The sequence below is a fragment of the Corythoichthys intestinalis genome, chromosome 4 (genome assembly GCF_030265065.1).
Source record: "Corythoichthys intestinalis isolate RoL2023-P3 chromosome 4, ASM3026506v1, whole genome shotgun sequence".
NCBI classification, from domain to species: Eukaryota; Metazoa; Chordata; class Actinopteri; order Syngnathiformes; family Syngnathidae; genus Corythoichthys; species Corythoichthys intestinalis.
The window spans coordinates 29,134,404-29,158,606 of NC_080398.1; the positions used below are offsets into that span (position 1 = coordinate 29,134,404).

At 40.4% G+C, this 24,203-nt stretch overlaps 1 protein-coding gene across 3 annotated transcripts in view; it reads right to left on the bottom strand.

The window, feature by feature from the left end:
* Positions 1-24,203, bottom strand: part of ttyh1 (tweety family member 1) — an 86,036-nt gene that overhangs the window by 18,460 nt on the left and 43,373 nt on the right. For all 3 annotated transcript variants that reach the window (XM_057833673.1, XM_057833672.1, XM_057833674.1), the window contains exons 4-12: positions 23,805-23,916; positions 15,053-15,387; positions 13,043-13,138; positions 12,889-12,961; positions 4,684-4,759; positions 4,462-4,517; positions 1,886-1,978; positions 1,718-1,810; positions 1,502-1,641 (exon numbers count right to left, since the gene is read on the bottom strand). In XM_057833673.1, the coding sequence (XP_057689656.1) occupies positions 1,502-1,641; positions 1,718-1,810; positions 1,886-1,978; positions 4,462-4,517; positions 4,684-4,759; positions 12,889-12,961; positions 13,043-13,138; positions 15,053-15,387; positions 23,805-23,916 (1,074 nt within the window). The remainder of the gene's footprint in view (positions 1-1,501; positions 1,642-1,717; positions 1,811-1,885; positions 1,979-4,461; positions 4,518-4,683; positions 4,760-12,888; positions 12,962-13,042; positions 13,139-15,052; positions 15,388-23,804; positions 23,917-24,203) is intronic.

A 24,203-nucleotide genomic window follows, 5' to 3' on the forward strand; every position in this document is an offset into this window, starting at 1 on the left:
TATTTATATTCATTTTGATTTGTTTTTTTCTAAAGTGATATACAAATATTGCAATAATCATCTTCAGGTGTAGTACTGGGATTAATTGGGATTGACTTGAATCAACCTGTGAGCCATGGTACGAATCATATCGCCAGATATGAGGCAATACACACCCCTAAGTGTCATTGTGGCTCGCCGCTAGCGAAACTACAACAGTGACAGTAATGAAAAGGTTTTTGAAAAGAAAACATGCTAACTCAGAACTGGACACCGGACAAAATTCTGACCCAGATGAAGGCCCAAGTGTGAGTGGCGGTCAAAAGAAAGCAATGAGTATTTCCTCGCCGAAAGTCTCTGGTATGAGGCAATATAGCGAAAGCTATCTTTCGTTGGGATTTACCATAGACTAAAGATGAAGTGGTCATAGTGGGATTAACTTTCACCGGGCATGCAATGATACCTACTCCAATACAACAGGCCCAGGTGTCACACTGAGTGAGTAAGATTATAATTATGAAATGTTATATTATTACTAGACAATGCAATTTCTGGACAAATTGCGATAGTGTTATGGTTGGTACATCGGGTCACTTCCTGTTTGAGGTAGGGCTGTCAAACGATTCAAATTTTTAATCGAGTTAATTACATCTTAAAAAATAATTAATCGTAATTAATCATAATTAATCGCAATTCAAACCATTTATGAAATATGCCATATTTTTCTATAAATTATTGTTGGAATGGAAAGATAAGACACAAGATGGATATATACATTCAACATACGGATGGCATACAAGATGGCATTAACATTATTAACATTCTGTTAAAGCGATCCATGGATAGAAAGACTTGTAGTTCTTAAAAGATAAATGTTAGTACAAGTTATAGAAATTTCATATTAAAACCCCTCTTAATGTTTTCCTTTTAAAAAAATTTGTAAAATTTTCAATCAAAGAATAAACTAGTAGCCCGCCATTGTTGATGTCAATAATTACACAATGCTCATGGGTGCTTAAGCCCATAAAATCAGCCCCACCCGAGCACCAGCAGAGGGTGACAAAACTCCAAAAAACACAATTAACAAGTTGGCATGGCACTGTGCTGTCATTTTAATCTGTTTGAGCGGGGCATGTGCGTTAATTGCGTTAAATATTTTAACATGATTAATTTAAAAAATTAATTACCGCCCGTTAATAATTTTGACAGCCCTAGTTTGAGGCAATTCGGGATCACTTCCTTTTCATTTTGGGTCACTTCCTGTTGATAAAAGGGCATTTCGGGGTCACTTTCTGTTGGTATCAGGTTAATATGGGATTTGGAAATTCATTTTTTTATTTTTTAGATTTTTTAAGGAAAGAAAAGTGTGCCATGGCTCAAAATAGGTCGAAAAAACACTGTTGTATAGTGGGGGTTTTTTTCTTAAATTTGACTACCGTGAATTTGGGTGGTATGGCTGATAGTTAGGTACGGAACTTATGGTTCTCTCTGTTATAACAGTAAGTTGATGAGTCGTTTTCACCTGGGGAAGCTCCTCCAGGCACCAGGCAGAGAGCAGAGAATGGCAGTGAAGGCCAGAGCTGAGAGGAACGAATAAAGGGAGAGGTAAAGCAGTCCTTCCATCCCATCATAGCACAAGCCTTTCAGTGAGTCGATGTAGTCCTACGGGACACACATGTTCAGATCAAACATCACAAAGTAAAGCGCTGGCTCGATGTTGTTTTTTAATCTTTCTTACCTTGTTGAGGCCTCGGCAGTTCAGAAGCGCCACCAGTTGATGGAAGTTGCCCTCTGTGCTGTTGAGAATCTGTTGAACATCCCTGAGTGATTTCTGCGAGTAAAGTGTCACATGAAAGAAAATATAAAGTATAAATATGCGGTGGAATGTGTGACTTTTTGAACTCACCTCGGCTTTAGGGAACTGCGTGAGGGCGTTACGTTCGACGCTGGAAAGGTGCGTGTGGATGTTGGACAGCGCCCTTTGTGACTGAGTGAGGAGCTGAAGAAGGAGCAGATTTATTGATGAGTGTGCTCTCAAGCATGCAGTTATTGCTAACATTCGACAGGAAAGAACTGTTATACAGTGGGGCAAATAAGTATTTAGACAACCACCAATTGTGCAAGTTCTCCTACTTGAAAAGATTAGAGAGGCCTGTAGTTGTCATAATGGGTAAACCTCAACCATGAGAGACAGAATGTGGGAAAAAAAACAGAAAATTGTTTGATTTTTAAAGAATTTATTTCCAAATTAGAGTGGAAAATAAGTATTTGGTCACCTACACACAAGCAAGATTTCTGGCTGTCAAAGAGGTCCAACTTCTTCTAACAAGGTCTAACGAGGTCTAACGAGGTTCCACTCGTTACCTGTATGAATGGCACCTGTTTTAACTCATTATCGGTATAAAGGACACCTGTCCACAACCTCAATCAGTCACACTCCAAACTCCACTATGGCCAAGACCAAAGAGCTGTCGAAGGACACCAGAGACAAAATTGTAGACCTGCACCAGACTAGGAAGACTGAATCTGTAATAGGTAAAACGCTTGGTGTAAAGAAATCAACTGTGGAAGCAATTATTAAAAAATGGAAGACATGCAAGACCACTGATAATCTCCCTCGATCTGGGGCTCCATGCAAGATCTCACCCCTTGGCGTCAAAATGATAACAAGAACGGTGAGCAAAAATCCCAGAACCACACGGGGGGACCTAGTGAATGATCTACAGAGAGCAAGGACCACAGTAACAAAGGCTACTATCAGTAACACAATGCGCTGCCAGGGACTCAAATCCTGCGCTGCCAGACTTGTCCCTCTGCTGAAGAAAGTACATGTCCGGGCCCGTCTGCGGTTCGCTAGACCGCATTTGGATGATCCAGAAGAGGACTGGGAGAATGTGTTATGGTCAGATGAAACCAAAATAGAACTTTTTGGTAGAAACACAGGTTCTCGTGTTTGGAGGAGAAAGAATACTGAATTGCATCCGAAGAACACCATACCCACTGTGAAGCATGGGGGTGGAAACATCATGCTTTAGGGCTATTTTTCTGCAAAGGGACCAGGACAACTGATCTGTGTAAAGGAATGAATGAATGGGGCCATGTATCGAGAGATTTTGAGTGAAAATCTCCTTGTATCAGCAAGGGCATTGAAGATGAGACGTGGCTGGGTCTTTCAGCATGACAATGATCCCAAACACACAGCCAGGGTAACAAAGGAGTGGCTTCGTAAGAAGCATTCAAGGTCCTGGAGTGGCCGAGCCAGTCTCCAAATCTCAACCCCATAGAAAATCTGTGGAGGGAGTTGAAAGTCTGTGTTGCCCAACGACAGCCCAAAAGAGGAGATCTGCATGGAGGAATGGGCCAAAATACCAGCAACAGTGTGTGAAAAGCTTGTGAAGAGTTACAGAAAACGTTTTGCCTCCATTATTGCCAACAAAAGGTACATAACAAAGTATTGAGATGAACTTTTGGTATTGACCAAATACTTATTTTCGACCATGATTTGTAAATAAATTATATAAATATCAAACAATGTGATTTTCTGGTTTTTTTTTTCCACATTCTGCCTCTCATGGTTGAGGTTTACCCATATTGACAATTACAGGCCTCTCTAATATTTTCAAGTGGGAGAACTTGCACAATTAGTGGTTGACTAAATACTTATTTGCCCCACAGTATTAATAGGAGTGCATTGTATGTATAATAAATAAAGAAAGCATATCATCATAATGGTATTAATTAGAGTTGTCCGATATTATTGGAGAGCTGAAAATATCGGCCGATAAAAGCATTTAAAAAATATATCGGATAATATCGACATCGGTTTTTCATTATCGGTTTTGGGCCAATATGCATGTTGTCGTCAAAGTGAATATAGAAGCCTTCTGATTAGTACAGCAGTTATGCTTATTGACCATTAGATGTGTTCAAACTAAGATGCTTGCTTATGTGAGCATTTTCATTATTAAAGCATCTAGTGCATTTTTTTGCTTTTAATCAAGAATCGAGACTTTTTTTACGTCCATATCTATTAAGAATTCAGGGATTTAAGCAATTATTCTCAAGAATTTTCAACGTTAAAAGCTCTTCATCTGTGTTTCCACTCGGTCAGCTTTGACAGAGATAGGGCCCCTATTAATCGACCCCGCGCCCCGTGTCCCGTCAATACATTATGAAGTCTATGACGTAGCATAATTGACATCCACATAAAAGAACGTTGCCCAAAATATTTATGCAAATTGCTATTTTTTTAGCCCTCTGATAATACAGAAAATAATGTTTAACCACATTAAATGACAACGCATATTGGTAGAGCCATTTAGTGATGTCAGTTGTACTCAAATATTGGTGCAACACTAATTTACGGTAGCGTCTCATATTGAGGTTATGTTATTTAGTGTCAAAATGCTCACCAACGGAGCATAAGTAAGTTTTCATTGTTGTCCTAATCCAAGTGAGTTCTATTTGGAGAATTCAATGTACCTGCTGGAATGGGCTGTTCATGCGTCGACTGCAGGTCAGGTAATAATCCAGCACATCTGAGCGGCAAACAAAGACCGAGAACACAAAGGAGGTCATGTGGGATTATCAAGCATCATCATAAAGAGATCTGCTGATGAAGCTACGGTCCCATCGCATAGAGGGTAAACAACAATACCAACAACAACCCTTTCAGCATCGGCGTGGGTGTGTGTCAAAGGGTACCTGAGCTGGTCCCCGTGTTGAAATTAGTGGAGTTGAGCACAAACATGTTTGGATCGGTGCAGAAGTCACTGAGGGCCTGGTGAGGAAGAAGAAAAAGGGTTAAACAAAGAAGCAGCGGAGGGAGCGAAAGAGACGTTCCCAGACACGCTGACCGAGTGACATACTTCAATCCTCGCGTTTCACACAACTCGCAGATGCAAAGTGACGCAACACTGCTGTCCCAAATAACATCTTCACTTGTCTCTTGTGTTTTTTTATTTGCACAAGCTCCCCATATCGTCAGTATAAACAACTTTCCCTGCTAGCCTAAAAATGATCCGAAGCACTGCGCTACATTAACAAAGTTGTAATATCGATCTCATTAAAGCAGATGAGCATATTAACAATAGTCTAGCAACTTTTATGTTAAGAGAAATCTCCTAAATTACGATAAATGATGCCTTGTAGTACGAGTGACCCTACAAGTTTTTCTGAATACAAGACGAGGTTCTACTTTGGTTTGCTAGCAAAAGCTTGCTACGAGGACAGTATAGAACTATTTTACGGACGATAAGTTACTTTTTCAAAGTTTGGCTGGGGCTGCGACTTATCCTCAAGTGCAACTTACTTACATAATAGTTATGCGAAAACTGTTAACATGTTATGTTAATGGCTGCCCATTTAGCTCATTGCTCTCCATTTCATTATTATTACTCAAACATATAGTTTGTTCTTGGTTACCGATAAATTGAAAAATCCCCATATAAAAATACAATAATTATTAATAATTCTAAAATATAAATATTATTTGCTAATATTTACGTTTTTTTTAATGACCAAAAATAGTCACTTTCCCTATAAAAGGCTTAAGGTCTTAAGTTTGGACAGGATATACAGTGCCCTCCATAATTATTGGCACCCCTGAAAAAGATGTGTTTTTTAGCTTCTAATATTTTTTTTTATAAATAAATAATATGGGACCTTAATGGAAAAAAAGAGAAAAATCCAACCTTCAATACAAGTGCATTCATTCAGTGGGGAAAAAAATCCCACATAAAGAAAAAATATTTGACATCAAATAATGTTACACGGGGTTCCCCAGGGATCTGTCCTCGGCCCTCTTTTATTTTCGTTTTATTTATTGCCTCTTGGTTCTGTTTTTAGGAAACATGGTGTTTCTTTTCATTTGTATGCTGATGACTGTCAGATCTATTTTCCAATGGCACAAAATGGCACGTTCTGTCAACTTATTGAATGCCTCAACGACATAAAGTCATGGCTTTCACTTAATTTTTTAAGTTTGAATGACAGCAAGACTGAAGTCATGGTGTTCAGACCAAGTAGCCAAGCCTGCCTGAATGTTGACCTTGGTTCATTGTCTCCATTTCTTAAGAACTGTGTCAAAAATCTAGGGGTCCAATTTGATTCTGATTTTAAATTTGAGAAGCAGATTTCTTGCGTTGTACGTGACTGTTTTTATCAGCTTCGCCAGATTGCGAAGGGAAAATTTATTGTTTCACGCTCTGATTTGGAGAAATTGATCCATGCTTTTGTCATAACTCGGCCGGATTATGGTAATTCTTTGTATGCAGGCGTCGGTCAGGCTGCACTGGCCCGTCTACAACTTGTGCAAAACTCAGCTGCTCGACTCCTAACTAAAACCCGCAGGCGCGAACATATCACCCCGATTTTAGCATCTCTTCACAGGCTCCCAGTACATTACCGAATACATTTTAAGATATTATTATTTGTTTTTAAATGTTTGAATAATCTTGTGCCGCCATATCTATCAGAACTGCTTCAGCCTTACAGTCCAACCAGAACCCTCAGATCAGCTAACCACCTGCTTCTAGAAGTCCCAAGATCAAGGCTGAAGCTTAGGGGTGACCGTGCATTTGCAGTGATGGCGCCCAGGCTGTGGAACCAATTACCACTTACTATTAGACAGGCCCCTTCACTTACGGATTTTAAATCACGCCTTAAAACATTTTATTTTTCTTCAGCTTTTAATGTGCAATGACTGTTTATTTTATTTTTGTGTTTGTTTTATCTTTGAAAGTCAACTTATTTTGCTGTTTTATGGTATGTAAAGCATTTTGGTCTCCTTGGCGGATTTTTTAAATGTGCTATACAAATAAAGTTGATTGATTGATTGATTGAATGTGTGTCATAATTATTAGCACCCCTGGTGTTAATACTTTGTACGACCCCCTTTTGCCAACAATTGAAGCCTGGGACCGTGTGTATTTTTGTGTGAGACCAAGATTGAGCTTTTCGGCAACAAACACTCCAAGTGGGTCTGGCGTGCCACGAAAGATGCGCATGCTGAAAAGCACCACATTTACGTTTGCAACATTTTATTACTAGCGAGTAAACTTTCATTTTTGCCCCAATTAGCTGCTAGGATTCAATTGACTAGGCAGTGGTTATTATTACCGTAACCGGCAACTTGCAAAGCGTTATTTTTCTTTTGCCGTGAACTGCTCTGATTAGTCAATCGGTATATTATTGGCCTGGTGGGAATTGGTTATTTTGCCGTGACGTGCTCACGGCTAAATAACGCTTGGAGGCGAATTACCTGTTACGGCAGAAATAATCACTTCATATATACTACCAATTTTCTCAGTTCCACACAGTACATATTCCACGTAAATGATAAAGGTCAACATACTGGGTGACTTTATGAGGTAGTTGTAGATGTTTCCAAACTCCACTGCAGGCCATTCCTTTGTTTATCCAGCTATCAGCTGCGACTTTGTATCGGCAGCTTTGTAAGCCAATAAACGCTAGTTTTAAATTGCATCTCCTCCTCGCGTCTGTCGGCAGTGACTCGTAATAATAGTAAGCCACGTTTAAGACGTTTTTAGGAAAAAAGACGCAAAACACACCTGAAATATATTAATTTCAGACATTTGTCTATGGAATGTTTAGCTGTGCATTCCCCCTTCACAAAATGGCGACACGTTGCTAAGCAAGGTGACGTCATCGTGACATCACGCCGACTTCCTCCTATATACGCTACACATCTGGAAAGATCCCCTTTACGTCATCAATGCGAGCCCGCGTAACATGGCGCCTACTATCGGTCAAAATCTGTTCTAAATATTATAAAATATTGCCATTGATTTAACATTTTATGTGTTTCTAACAATATATTTAAATAAAAGAGAACAATTGTGGTTTATTAGAGCCTACATGTATTTAAGGTAAAGGATCACTTTAAAAAATATATATATATTTTTTAAATGCCCTCCTGTTCAAAAGTTGTCTTCCCCAAGAAAATTGAGATTTTAAGCTTTCCAATGATCTGCCTATTGGACAGTTTTGAAATTTGGCCAAATTGGGGGTCTCAGAGCAGAACTTCAAGTCACCTGAGTATTTTCCGCCATACATAAACTTGTTTTTACGAGTGTATTTTCACTGTTCTCTAGCTGGCTGTATGTCTGTGTTATACTGCCCTTAAGTGGCCAAACTGAGTACACATCAGGAGTAGCACAATGACCATTTAATTGAGGCAAAAAATGGATTCAAATATGTAATTCCATTTTCACCGAATGCTTTTATAGTGCAAGATTTAAATTTGTAAAACAAAAAGAAATTTTGCTGGAAGGAACTAATGTCATTTCAGTTCATTTCAATGAGGAAAATTGATTCCACGATCCCAATTCTCATCCCCTGAAAACGACGTGATCGGGCCCGATTTCCAATCACGTGATCATCTGATCAGGTGACATCCCTATGTTGAATATATCCAGGGGTGAAAGTGGGCGGGAACGGTCAGGAACGCGGTTCCGGTATAAGATTCAGGGCCAGAACGCAGTTCCGGTATAAGATTCAAGGCCGGAACGCTGTTCCGGTATACGGTGCTATGATTCCAAAAATATGACGGCAACTGTCAAAACGCTATGTAAAAAAAATTAAATAAAATACAAAGCTGCCACACATGCATTTCATCTCCAAGAAGAAAATCTACCATCATCAGATTTACATACACAAGTGTTAACAACAAGCATAATAAAGTGCTTGTGTAGTGTAATCCTATTTCACCGATATTTATCTTATTCCACGGACGGCATGGAGGTTTACCCAGCTGCTGCAGTTATCAGAGTCTGACAATGACGAGTCACGTCAATGTGCGAATCCACGCAGCAAGCAAAACGCCTGGGCTCATTTATTCATTCAAGTGGCTGACATATTGACATGTGACCAGCGGAGATAGTTAGCTTTGATTGGTTCAAAGGTGCATCTTTTCTGAAACAGCAAAAAAAGGGCAATGCAACAGAAAATGGATCAAATCTTTAAGAGCAAGAAAGAGTTAAGGTGGCTTATTTACCATATTTAGGTTTTTTTTGCTCTGATGGGGAGGTTCAGAACATCTTAGCTGTCAATGTGCACTTTGGAATTATATTTGTTCATTTATGTTAGGCTACTTATTCATTTCCTTATGATTTAAAAAAAGTCAATGTTTGCGCGATCTTCAAAATAAATTCAATTTCACTCTGCGTAAAATGTCATTTGTAGTTATTTTTCTGAATGTATGTTACTTATATCTTTATTATTAAAAAACAAAACCAAAATGTTTACATTATCTTCCATTTTGATATACATCCTATGTTCTTATTCTTAAGTAGTTAAAATTGAGATTTGGCGTTTAGTATGTGAGGAAATGATGGAAAATAACAATTAGGAGATGGAGGTTGGGGTTATAGCTCTTTTTGTTAACTTTTATTTTGCAAATCGTTGAAAAAATATAATTTTGAATGAAAATCAGTTTTTGTATGTGTTATAGAAATAACTGACCAAAACAGTTTTCTTTGCATTTCAGTAGTTTTGACCCCCACCTCCCACAAAAAAAAAAAAAAAATCTGGCTCCGTGGCGACCAGGTGGTGCCAGGGAGTTCCGGCAAGAAATTCTAACCACTTTCACCCCTGAATATATCTGCTAAAATTTATTGGAGCTCTTCAGAATTGAACCCTGTTGTATGGTATCACCAGAAGAGGGAGCGATCGTCCTACAAAGAAAAGCACAGCGCTCTCTTTGTTTCCTTATCACTGGCCAGGGACAGAGCGTCTCTGTGTGGACTAACAGGCTTTGGGACATCTCCCACCAGCTCCGCGTGACACAAAACAAGCAGCAGAGCAGAAAAACAGCCACTATTTGGCCTCTTTACACATTCTTTCACGGGGAAAGTCGCAAACGGACATGAAACGCTCTCTCTGTTCGCCGTTCCAAAGACATGTCAAAAAAGGTTACCACATCCTCCTGTTTGTGAGTTTGGTTCTCATTCAATTGCCCTTTTGCTACTTTGCTGTTTGATCAAACTGGAGTTGGATCGCAAGCTTTTCCTTCTCGTCCTCTCTCCGCCCTCGCTCAGAGCGCTTTCCCTTCATCTTCTGTCTTTACGTCTCCAAGCCAGACGCCCACGCATCCAACGGCGCACTTTGTTCGCAGACGCCTCTTGTGCACACGCGCATTGAATTTTTAATCTCTGCCCCATTTTTCAGGCTTTTTGGGGGTCTGCCATCACTGCGGCGCTCCCTCGGAGGTTCTCCGTTCCACACAATGGGTGCGGATACAGTACGGTCAACATCAAAAAGTGAAGGAAATTAGGTCCTTTTCTGCCATTTACAGTGGGGCAAATAAGTATTTAGTCAACCACCTATTGTGCAAGTTCTCCTACTTGAAAAGATTAAAGAGGCCTGTAATTGTCAACATGGGTAAACCTCAACCATGAGAGACAGAATGTGGGAAAAAAAAAAAAAAACAGAAAATAACATTGTTCGATTTTTAAAGAATTTATTTTCAAATTAGAGTGGAAAATAACTATTTGGTTACGTACAAACAAGCAAGATTTCTGGCTTTTAAAGAGGTCTAACTTCTTCTAATGAGGTCTAACGAGGCTCCACTCGTTACCTGTATTAATGGCACCTGTTTTAACTCATTATCGGTATAAAAGACACCTGTCAGCAACTCAGTCAGTCACACTCCAAACTCCACTATGGCCAAGACCAAAGAGCTGTCGAAGGACACCAGAGACAAAATTGTAGACCTGCACCAGGCTGGGAAGACTGAATCTGCAATAGGTAAAACGCTTGGTGTAAAGAAATCAACTGTGGGAGCAATTATTAGAAAATGGAAGACATACAAGACCACTGATAATCTCCCTCGATCTGGGGCTCCATGCAAGATCTCCCCCCGTGGCGTCAAAATGATAACAAGAACGGTGAGCAAAAATCCCAGAACCACACAAGGGGACCTAGTGAATGGCCTACAGAGAGCTGGGACAACAGTAACAAAGGCTACTATCAATAACACAATGCACCGCCAGGGACTCAAATCCTGCACTGCCAGACGTGTCGCCCTGCTGAAGAAAGTACACGTCCAGGCCCATCTGCAGTCCGCTAGAGAGCATTTGGATGATCTAGAATAGTACTGAGAGATCGGTTATGGTCAGATGAAACCAAAATAGAACTTTTTGATAGAAACACAGGTTTTCGTGTTTGGAGGAGAAACAATACTGAATTGCATCCGAAGAACACCATACCCACTGTGAAGCATGGGGGTGGAAACATCATGCTTTGGGGCTGTTTTTCTGCAAAGGGACCAGGACGACTGATCTGTGTAAAGGAAAGAATGAATGGGGCCATGTATCAAGAGATTTTGAGTGAAAATCTCCTTCCATCAGCAAGGGCATTGAAGATGAGACGTGGCTGAGTCTTTCAGCATAACAATGATCCCAAACACACAGCCAGTACAACAAAGGAGTGGCTTCGTAAGAAGCATTTCAAGGTCCTGGAGTGGCCTAGCCAGTCACCAGATCTCAACCCCATAGAAAATCTGTGGAGGGAGTTGAAAGTCCATGTTGCCCAACGACAGCCCCAAAACATCACTGCTCTAGAGGAGATCTGCATGGAGGAATGCGCCAAAATACCAGCAACAGTGTGTGAAAAGCTTGTGAAGAGTTACAGAAAACGTTTGGCCTCCATTATTGCCAACAAAGGGTACAAAACAAAGTATTGAGATGAACTTTTGGTATTGACCAAATGCCTATTTTCCACCATGATTTGCAAATAAATTCTTTAAAAATCAAACAATGTGATTTTCTGTTTTTTTTCCACATTCTGGCTCTCATGGTTGAGGTTTACCCATGTTGACAATTACAGGCCTCTCTCATATTTTCAAGTGGGAGAACTTGCACAATTAGTGGTTGACTAAATATTTATTTGCCCCACTGTATCTCGGAGTCTTGTTCACAAATGATGGAAAAATGGAACGGGAGATAGACTGGCGGATCGGTGTTGCGTCTGCATCGGTCTGTCGTGACGAAGAGGGAGCTGAGCCGAAAGGCAGAGCTCTGTATTTACCGGTCGATCTACGTTCCTACCCTCACCTATGGTCACGATCTGTGGGTCATGACCGAAAGAACAAGATTCCGGATACAAGCAACCCAAATAAGTTTCCTTTGTAGGGTGTCCGGCTCTCCCTCAGAGATCAGGTGAGAAGCTCAGTCATCCGGGAGGGGCTCGGAGTAGACCCGCTGCTCCTCCGCATCGAAAGGAGCAAAATGAGGATTCTGGGGCATCTGAGTAGGATGCTTCCAGGGCGCCTCCCTAGTGAGGTGTTCCAGGCCGCCTCACAGGGATGAGGCTGCGAGGCCGACCCAAGACACGCTGGGGAGACTATACCTCCCGGCTGGCCTGGGGACACCTTGGGGTCCCCCAAGAAGAGCTGTCTGAAGTGGCTGGGGAGAGGGAAGTCTGAGCTTCCCTTCTCAAGCTGCTTCCCCCATGACCCGACCTCGGATAAGCAGGAAAAGAGGGATGGATGGATGGATGGATGGATGGATGGATGGATGGATGGATGGATGGATGGATGGATGGATGGATGGATGGATGGATGGATGGATGGATGGATGGATGGATGGATGGATGGATGGATGGATGGATGGATAGATGGATGGATGGATAGATGGATGGGAAGTGATACAGAGCCCCTCAACCAGTTGTCATTTGGCATATCATCACAAATGTTATGAAAATATTTTATAAAGGTTGAAAAGTTGCCTATTGTTCCTTTAAGATATTATTATTTTTAATATCACATCGATGTCATTGTATTGTCCAAAAATGTATGATTTACACCCAACTTTTTAAATAGGCAACTATACTGATCTAACCACTAAAAACCAGTATTATCACCAAAGCCTTTCTGGCGAGCCTACTCACCACAACTGTGGCCGTCTCCAAACCCAGCGAACCCCAGCTTAGGAAGAGCGCAAGCCACGCCAGCACTGTCATCCTGCAGAAAATAAAAACACACAAACACATCAAAAGGATACTCGTGCGGACGAAGATGCAAATGTATCACGTGTTTACGTACAAAATGAGCAGCCATCGCGCTTGCTTGGCCAGTCCCAGCAGGATGAAGAGACACACAATGAGGTCAAGGAGCAGCAGCATGACGTATGACAACCACCTTAAAAATAACAAGAAAAAACAAAAATGTTCCTTTTTATTTTCCTCCATAGTTTCCGATAAATCATGCAAACGCGGCACTTCCTTTCCTGAGGTCAAGAATGTTGCGTGGTTAGGATGTTTGGAAGGAAAGGCTACTTAAGATAGATCGTTTTTCTCTGAGTGTGTGTCTGCGGTTTATATGAAGACGCGCTTAACTCTCGCTGTGATTGATAAAGCTCAAAATACATTGAGGGAAATTTGTTAGAGGATCGCGGAAGAATGACGGGTGGTTAAAAGAGTGGTGACATTAAAAGTTAAGTTTTCATTGGACGTCCACATATACAAGTGAGGAAAAAACACATTTATGTGCTGTTTGGTTTTATTCCTATTAAAATAAACTGGATCCGGCCAATCAGATGACGTTGATTAACTTATTGGCTGCCATTGGCAGGGATAGACGTCCAATCCATTTGAACTGTGAGGGCTGGCAGGGAATGAACGTTCGCTGCCAGCCCTCACAGTTCAAATGGATTGGACGTCTACTAGTGATTACCTCATTAAGTTAAAAGCAGACGTCAGTGGCACTGTAACTGTACGTTTCATTTTCAATTACATATGTATGTATATTAGAGATGTCAAAATAGTCACAATATTGTGTAATTACAGTATTAAAATGATGTTTGAGATGTTTACAGAGCTAAACCTACCAATTCGCTCCGAAAATGATGTCCCTGGTGCCAAATTCAACGGCAAAGATGTGGAAGAACATCAAAATGTTCAGTTAAAGAGATGGCTTGAGAATCGAAGGCTGAAAAAGACGAAAAAAGCGAGCCGACCTAAGCATAGCCTTAGCTTTTTTATCGGCGCAACTGACAATGACATTCTCCTGTTTCAACAAGCTATCCTTTATCAGCAACCCTGTCTTTCTTATATATTATATAATCTGGTTGTCCGACGTCTCTGACTGTTCTTGGAGGTAATTTAGTTAGTTTTGTGTAGCGATCGCAAATGCTACTCAGTGACAGCCAATGAACACTTTTAATTTTTTCATTGTTAACAAATCTTAATTCTATAACTTATTTACACTTCCCCCTTACTAAAGTTTTTTTTTTTTTTTTTTTACAAAAGAAAATGTAACAGTGGCAGTCAGATACCATTTTAATTCTTTTCAGGTCATAAAGACAAACCCAACAAAATGTTTACTGCATAAATGTTTACTGCAGAGCTGTGTTAAAAGTCCGCGCAAGTTGATTCAGTCTTCACATTTTCTCCTCCGAGTTTTTAGTTTCGGGAAACGTATGAAGAAAACATCCTTCATATGTCGTAATGTCTAGAGTCGTTTCTACAAGTTCCAAAAAAAGCAATGTGAGATCAGCATGTTCGTTTTTGAAAGATTACCGGAGAAAAGTAGCAAAATTTACGTTGCTTCTATGCGAGGGCGGCTCTATAATGTCCCACTTCTACTTGACTTCCGCTTTACGATGCGACGTCACGGTCTAAAAATAGCATGCGTGCGGTACGCAATTGCTCTTTAAGTCTCTTTAGGCAGAGGGTTCACTTACTTATTTTTCCCCCTTCTGTCATTGTTTGCATGCTATCATTAAAATATGAAAACCGACAAATGTTTGGGTGGTTTTAGTTAAAGTAGAAACTGTTTTTACATCTGTGTGATTTTGACAAAGATCAGATCACATTTGATGGTGCTTTTATGCAGAAAATGTGAGAAATTCCAAAAGGTTCATATACTTTTTCATACAACTGTATATTATTCTATATATGTATATTTATATAATAATGCTGTCTGAGTTAAAGTATTAAACTTTAATATAAAGTGTTAAAGTGTTAAATTGGACAACAGTTTTAAAAAAAACTCATCCAAAAAAACCTGATTTAAAAACTGCAACTAATGAAAAATCCCAAACTACCGCTTTACCTGTAATCTTCGTTCATCATTAAGGTGTTTGCTGCCCAGCCAGGTGAAAAGGGGCCGGGCAAGAGGCCGCCCGTTGGCGCAACCGTGGGGGCCGCCGAGGGTGGCACGGGGGTCAAAGGTATTATAGAGGCCCCACTAACGGCGCTGTCATTGAACCCCGCGTCCAGACCCGAGCGGGCCACGGAGATGGAGGAGAGGAGGTTGATGACGTTCTCGGATAACCTCCGGCAGTTGCGCGTGGAAACCAGGAAGGGTTTGCTGCCCGTAAACATCTCCTCCATTGTGGTCAGGGGGCCCGAAACGGACAGCTGCAGGCCATTGATGGTGTCTGAGATCTGAGGAGGATGTGAGTGGAAACCACAAATTGGGGATGCCATTAAGATGCGGTCGGATTTTGGACAGACCAGTGAAGATCCTTCTTTGTCTCAACCACAAGCTCAAGTACTCTTGTAAATTGCAAAACACATTCACTACTGTGTACAGATAAAAGTCTTGAGACACAACTTTTTTGCATTAACAGAGTTGAATTTGTATTTCTGCGTACTTTTACAGATTTCTGTACTTTGACTTGGACTAGGTACAGAGTAGGGGTGGGAACTTCTGGGTAGCTCGCTATACGGTACAATTTGCGATACAAGGCTCACGATAATGAGGTCAGGAAATCATTCTAAAATATTTTACTATACAAGAAATAAACAGAAAAATGCTCTTTTCATTGTTCTACTGTGTATTAAATTGAGTTTATCACTAGTAGACCTCCAATGCATTCCCACTTCAAACGCATTGGACGTCTATGGCGATCAATGGCAACCAATGAGTTTAATTTTGGGGCATTTCAGGTCATTTACTGTTGATTTTCAATCACTTCCTGTTAAAGGTGTAACGGTACATGTATTTGTATTGAACCGTTTTGGTACATGGTGCTCGGTTCGAAACGGAGGTGTACCAAACGCGTTTCTGACGTGATGTAACCCTTACTTTTCAAGGCTGTGAGTCGATCGGGTTACAGTCTCTTTGTGTAGATTATATTTACTCCGTCTTCTCTATTATAATGAGGACCAACACTGTAGGACAGTATAACCCAGAAACGTAAACGGCGCGAAAACGTGGCCGCCGCGAGAACGCAGTGAAACGCAGGCGTTAAAGTCAATCAGCCAATGTACGCCAGTTGCAGTGCGGCCGCGAGTCCCAGAAGCGGCTCAACACAACGCACGTGAAAAGAACGGCAAAGTTTATTATTTGACGTAAGACGCGACCCTCCTGCGTCAATACTACTACCGGTAGCTAGCATCGGGAAGACCGGAAGTCACTCGTGTAAAAATACGGTGGATCCGCTAAAAATTAATTAATCATAATTAATCACAATTCAAACCATCTACAAAATATCCCATATTTTTCTGTAAATTATTGTTGGAATGGAAAGATAAGACACAAGACGGATATATACATTCAACAAACTGTACATAAGTACTGTATTTGTTTATTATAACAATAAATCAACAAGATGGCATTAACAATATTAACATTCTGTTAAAGCGATCCGTGGATAGAAAGACTTGTAATTCTTAAAAGATAAATGTTAGTACAAGTTATAGAAATTTTATATTAAAACCACTCTTAATGTTTTGGTTTTAATAAAATTTGTAAAATTTTCAAACAAAAAATAAACTAGTAGCTCGCCATTGTTGATGTCAATAATTACACAATGCTCATGGTGCTGAAACCCATGAAATCAGTTGCACCCAAGTGCCAGCAGAGGGCGACAAAACACCAAAAAAACACAAGTAACAAATGGACATGACACTGTCATTTTAATCTGTTTGAGCAGGGCATGTGTGTTAATTGCGTCAAATATTTTAACGTGATTAATTTAAAAAATTAATTACCGCCCGTTAACACGATAATTTTGACAGCCCTAGTTTGAGGCAATTCGGGATCACTTCCTTTTCACATTGGGTCACTTCCGGTTGATATAAGGGCATTTCGGGGTCACTTTCTGTTGGTATCAGGTTAATATGGGCTATGGAAATTCATTTGTATATATTTTTTAGGTTTTTTAAGGAAAGAAGTGTGCCATGGCTCAAAATAGGTCGAAAAAACACTGTTGTATAGTGTTTTTTATTTCTTAAATTTGACTACCGTAAATTTGGGTGGTTTGACTGATAGTTAGGTACGGAATTTATGGTTCATGGACATGACACTGTCATTTTAATCTGTTTGAGCGGGGCATGTGCGTTAATTGCGTCAAATATTTTAACTTGATTAATTTAAAAAATTAATTACCGCCCGGTAACGCGATAATTTTGACAGCCCTAATTTAAATAAATGGTTTACAGTATAAGTACTTCAAATATAATAATTATAATAAGTTTTAAACATGTTACTGTCCCGCCGAATTATTTTAAAAAATGAATAAAGTCGAAAAATGCTTGTGTTTGTTAAATGCTTCTTTGAGTGAGTCCAATCAAATCCGCTCAAGCTGCTCACTTACACACAATGAGTTGCCACAGCAACTGTTTAACAAATTAAACAATGATTGACGCATGTGGCACTATGAAGTCTCGGCTTCCAGGCATCTCTGGCAAGAGCAAACCTTTACGTCTATCAATCATCGTTAACTCTAATAAGCAACTCTAGTGCACTGCCTGACCAAGAAAAGGAGCAGGAGGGAGAGTGAGACTACGTGATCAGATCGGGACAACTCATCTGTATTGATTTAGTTATTGTTTAGTTGCAAAAAAAAAAACGCGATGGACTAAGGGCATGAAGTTTGAAGGGCGAAGTAGCGAGGGATCACTGTATTTCAGCTCGATATATCTGCCGGCCGGTATATCGGTCGGCGTCTAGTATTGAGAGCCAAACCGTGGTATCGGTGCAATGGTAGTGTTTATATAACAAGTCATATTTTTACCTAAGTGCGTGTGTTCAAGTGGAGCATCCCTCCTACTAATAGTGCAGTTCAGATCACATTAGCAGCACCTGGACTCAGTGGTCCTGAAGGTCATAAAACATTCAGCGTACTTCTATTTCTTCCTTGCCTTGCAACCGCACTCCACAGTAGCTCGTTCACATATGTCTTACTCATTATTTTGACAACTGCTTTTATGAAAATAAGTGATATAAATGCTGATTCTTTGTGTCAGGTTTGCTTTTGACTGACATTGTCTGAGAGGGATTCATGGGGTATTAAAGTAATTGATCACGTTTCAGTGCCAGTGACGGCAATAGACGTCCAATCCATTTGAACATTTATGTTTGATTCATGAGTTTGATTCATTCATATATTATATTTTTAGCAAATAATGGTAAACACAAAATAACTTCATGATTTATAAGCAATCTGCTAATAAGGCGAGCATGAAAACAGGACCCCAACAGGAAGTGATCTGTAAATCCCCCAAAAGGAAAGGAAGGAGTGACTGTGAAGCAACAGGAAATTATGTGAAATGCCCTAAAATTAACTCATTGCCTGGCATTGGCACCCATTGATGGCCATAGGTGTCCAGTTCAAACGGATTGGACGTCTACTCGTGATAAATACATTCCAATTCACAGCAGAAAGATGAAAATAGCTTGTTTTTCTGTTTATTAGTTGTTTATTACTAGGAGCCGAGTGTTGACACGTTGCGAGGGAATGTTGATCTGTGGATATCCATGAATGAAGGCAAGTATTTTTCCTTCATTCTGGATGGTATCAGCAAAAGGTTGGACTTCCTACATGCGCGGCCGTTTCGTAGCTTTGCCGTAGCAACAACGGGCAGTCATCGCTCCAAGTTGGCAAGCTTTGTTTACATCATATGCGTGTTGCACATTTGTGCCGTGAGGTGATGTGTTCGTTTAGCATCTGTGGGATGTGTTGTAAGTCCGACTGAGTGTAAAGTGCTTAGTTGCCGCCACGTTTTGTGGCCAAATTGACCGCGTGTTTGTTGAGAGGAGTACTTCCGGGTTGTGGACGTGCATCCGCGCCCGCCACCACCTTTGTAATTTTGTGCAGTCAGTTTGCATTGTTTTACATTGGCACTGATATGCTGTTAACCATAAGCCAAAATTCAAAAGTTTTGACATTAGGCTTAATCTTAGAGTTAGCGGGGTTTAATTGGTCGGTGGAGTTGATTTCAACAAATTCCATGCAGTTTGTCAGATGTTTGTTAGTTTCAGGGCTCCGGAGTGGCTAAGCTAACGCGAAATTCTGATATTTCCCTTTAAATTCAATCATCGGAAAGTCAATTACATGTGATGATATTTTTCTGTTGTCATTCTTATGTTGAGGTGGCAAAGGGAGAAAAATGTGTAAAAAGTAACTGACAGATTTCTTTTAAAGTAACTTAGTTACTTTGATAATGAAGTAATCAGTAAAGTAACTAGATTACTTTTTTTGAGGCGTAATCAGTAATCAGTCATTAAATTACTTTTTCAAGTAATCTGTGACAACACTGTTTATAGTCGAGAACAAACTAACTGCACGCTTTTTTTAATTTTTTTAAAATCAAGAATCAAGACTGTTTTACGTTCATATCTATAAAGAACTCAGGGATTTAAGCATTTATTCACAAGAATTTTCAACGAAAAAAGCTAGAGATGTCCCGATCGATCGGCATCCCGATCACGTCATTTTAAAAGTATCGGAATCGGCAAAAAAATATCGGACATGCCTTTTTTTAATATATATATATATATTTTAAATAAATTGTTTTCTAATTGTATTTAACGTTACAGACATAATATGTTACACTCATCCAGAGTCTTTAGTTTAGGCTTAAGGTAAGGTTATCAAATTTATCCCATTAACGGCGGTAATTAATTTTTTAAAAAATTGATCACGTTAAAATATTTAACGCAATTAATGCATGCGCTGCACGGCCCACTCACGCATTGTCGCGTTCAATCTGTAATGGTGCCGTTTTACCTATATATAGAGCTAATGGGCAGCGTAATATGAGTAGAGTGAATTTTGGCAGCCTTTGGAGCCTTTTTTTAATTGGCTAAAGCCTTACAATCCCTCTCCCTATGATTAGAAACATCGTGGGAAGCAATGTGGGGAAGAAAGGTAGTAATTGATCTTTTTCTTAACACCCTATGTTATTTCCCAACGGAGAGAAGATATATAAGTTGGTAACACTACGCACAGTCATGGGTGCACTTCGCATCATGCATTTGGGCAGAACAGATGGCTACAGTATCATTTACTGAAAGCTCAACAAATACACTAGATGGCAATATTTAGTCACAATATACAAAGTCACATTTATCCTTTAAGAATTACAAGTCTTTCTATCCATGGATCCCTCTCACAGAAAGAATGTTAATAATATAAATGCCATCTTGAGGATTTATTGTCATAATAAACAAATACAGTACTTATGTACTGTATGTTGAATGTATATATTTGTCCGAGTTGTATTCATTTTTTTCTTAATGCATTGCCAAAATGTATATGATTGGGAAAAATTATCAGAAATGATTGGAATTGAATCAGGAGCAAAAAAAAAAGGCAATCGGATCGGCGAATATCGGGATCGGCAGATACTCAAACTAAAACGATCGGGATCGGATTGGGAGCAAAAAAACATGATCGGAACAACCTCACTGTTAACCATAACCCGAAATTCAGAAGTTTTGACATTACGCTTAATCTTAGAGTTAGCGGGGTTTAATTGGTCGGTGGAGTTGATTTCAACAAATTCCAAGCAGTTTGTCAGATATTTGTTACTTTCAGGGCTCCGGAGTGGCAATGGTAGCGCGAAATTCTGATATTCCCCTTTAAATTCAATCATCGGAAAGTCAATTACATGTGATGACATTTTTCTGTTGTTATTCTTATGTTGAGGCGGCAAAGGGAGAAAAATGGGTAAAAAGTAACTGACGGATTACTTTTAAAGTAACTTAGTTACTTTGATAATGAAGTAATCAGTAAAGTAACTAGATTACTTTTTTGAGGCGTAATCAGTAATCAGTAATTAAATTACTTTTTTAAGTAATCTGTGACAACACTGTTTATAGTCCAGAACAAACTAACTAACTGCACGCTTTTTTTTTTTGTTTCAATCAAGAATCGAGACTGTTTTACGTTCATATCTATAAAGAACTCAGAGATTTAAGCATTTATTCTCAAGAATTTTCAACGAAAAAAGCTGTTTGTCTGATATTCCACTCGGTCAGTTTTGACGGCCTCGCCAACAATGCAAGCCCCCTATTTATCGACCCCACGCCCCGTGTCCCGTCAATACATTATGAAGTCTACTCTTGATGTATTATATCTTTATAAAATGTTTGCGACCTTCAAAAAGTTCCTGCCCGACCACTCGCCTACTCATACAGTGGTGCAATTAAGTATTTAGTCAACCACTAATTGTGCAGGTTCTCCCACTTGAAAATATTAGAGAGGTCTGTAATTGTCAACATGGGTAAAGGTAAACCTCAACCATTAGAGACAGAATGTGGAAAAAAAAAAAACTGAAAATCACATTGATTTTTAAAGAATTTCTTTGCAAATCATGGTGGAAAATAAGTATTTGGTCAATACCAAAAGTTCATCTCAATACTTTGTTATGTGCCCTTTGTTGGCAATAACGGAGGCCAAACGTTTTCTGTAACTCTTCACAAGCTTTTCACACACTGTTGCTGGTATTTTGGCCAATTCCTCCATGCAGATCTCCTCTACAGCAGTGATGTTTTGGGGCTATCGTTGGGCAACACGGAGTTTCAACTCCCTCCACAGATTTTCTATGGGGTTGAGATCTGGAGACTGGCTAGGCCACTCCAGGACCGTGAAATGCTTCTTACGAAGCCACTCCTTTGTTGCCCTGGCTGTGTGTTTGGAAACATAGTCATACTGAAAGACCCAGCCACGTCTCATCTTCAATGCCCTTGCTGATGGAGGGAGATTTTCACTCAAACGTTCTCGATACATGGCCCCATTCATTCTTTCCTTTACAGTTACACAGATCAGTCTTCCTGGTCCCTTGCAGAAAAACAGCCCCAAAGCATGATGTTTCCACCCCCATGCTTCACAGTGGGTATGGTGTTCTTCAGATGCAATTTAGTATTCTTTCTCCTCCAAACATGAGAACCTGTGTTTCTACCAAAAAGTTCTATTTTGGTTTCATCTGACCATAACACATTCTCCCAGTCCTCTTCTGGATCATCCAAATGCTCTCTAGCGAACCGCAGACGGGCCTGGATGTGTACTTTCTTCAGCAGGGGGACACGTCTGGCAGTGCAGGATTTGAGTCCCTGGCGGCGCATTGCGTTACTGATAGTAGCCTTTGTTACTGTGGTCCCAGCTCTGTGTAGGTCATTCAATAGGTCCCCCCGTGTGGTTCTGGGATTTTTGCTCACCGTTTATGTTATTATTTTGACGCCACGGGGTGAGATCTTGCATGGAGCCCCAGATCGAGGGAGATTATCAGTGGTCTTGTATTTGCCTGGCACGGCCAGACTGTTCTCCCTGTATTTTTCAAACACTGAGAGAATAGTCTGGGACCCAGCCCATTAACGGCCTCTCGAGCAAGTACAAAATCAATCGTCAAATCAGATTCATTTATTTGCGTGACGTGTTCTTAACGAGCAACGTCACTCTTCCGCATCGAAAGCCGTCTCCACAACAACACAGATGGCAAACAGGAGAGCCGAGAATATGTTCCAATCCACGGTAAAATCAGTTTTAAATTACCAAAAACACATCGACACAAGTCATTGACAACAGTCTGTCTCGCGCTAGCCATGTTGAATAAACTCCGCTCTCCTCGTATGTTTACTTCCACGTGCAAGTCCCTCGTCGCTTTACCAACGTCACATCCGCCCGTCGCTGATTGGTCCACTCCGCTGTCTGTTTGCTGTGCCTTGCTCCGCCCTGGAAATTTTATCCGCTTAATGGTGGCCAGACTCAATAGCTGGACCAGCGGTGAGTCTGGAGTACCAAGCTAGTCTTGTATGTCTTCCATTTTCTAATAATTGCTCCCACAGTTGATTTCTTTACACCAAGCGTTTTACCTATTGCAGATTCAGTCTTCCCAGCCTGGTGCAGGTCTACAATTTTGTCTCTGGTGTCCTTCGAAAGCTCTTTGGTGTTGGCCATAGTGGAGCTTGGATTGTGACTGACTGTGGTTGTGGACAGGTGTCTTTTATACCGATAATGAGTTAAAACAGGTGCCATTAATACAGGTAACGAGTGGAGCCTTGTTAGACCTCGTTAGAAGAAGTTAGACCTCTTTGACAGCCAGAAATCTTGCTTGTTTGTAGATGACCAAATACTTATTTTCCACTCTAATTTGGAAATAAATTATTTAAAAATTAAACAATGTGATTTTCTGTTTTGTTTTTTTCACATTCTGTCTCTCATGGTTGAGGTTCACCCATGTTGACAATTACAGGCCTCTCTAATCTTTTCAAGTAGGAGAACTTGCACAATTGGTGGTTGACTAAATACTTATTTGCCCCCCTGTATATATTTTTCTAGCTCCGCCCTTGCTGGGAGGGGCGAATGAACGAACCGACAGCCAATGAGTTAAATGACTGCCTTCTAAAGGGTTAAAGGTCGATTTAATTGAGAAAATCCCTAAATTCAACAACACAACTGGATTAGACTGACCTGTAACATTAACAGAGTGCTTTGGAAGGAGGACAATTAGCAGCGTGACACACTAACCACTGTTTGACCACAGGGGGAAATCAATCAGAGGGACATTTGTATGCCGTTTTCACACACACAAGCAAGCTGCATGACATTTTCCTCGCGGAGAGCAGCACTCACCAGCAAATCGATGGAAGCTAGCGTGTAATTGGCTGTGAGAAGAGACGAGGTCAACTGATACATCCCATCATTAGCCTCGCTGTTGCCATAGAAACCGATGCCTATGGCAACACTGCAAAAGAGGGAGGACAAAAAAAGGAGGTGAAAAGACTGCGAGAGAGCAGAAAGCAGAGGCGTGAATGTTTGATTGTACATTTGACGGGGAAAATGCGATCATTCCGTGTTGAATGAGCGCTAAGGGAGGATGAGACACACGACGTCGAGAAGAAATGTCAATCGGAGCGGCGTGTTTACACACGACTCGATTATTCAAATATTCAGATTAAGACTCGGGCCAGATGTTTGTCAAATCCCCTCCGACCAGAGAGGAATGGTATGACCCAATCCCCTCCGTATAAG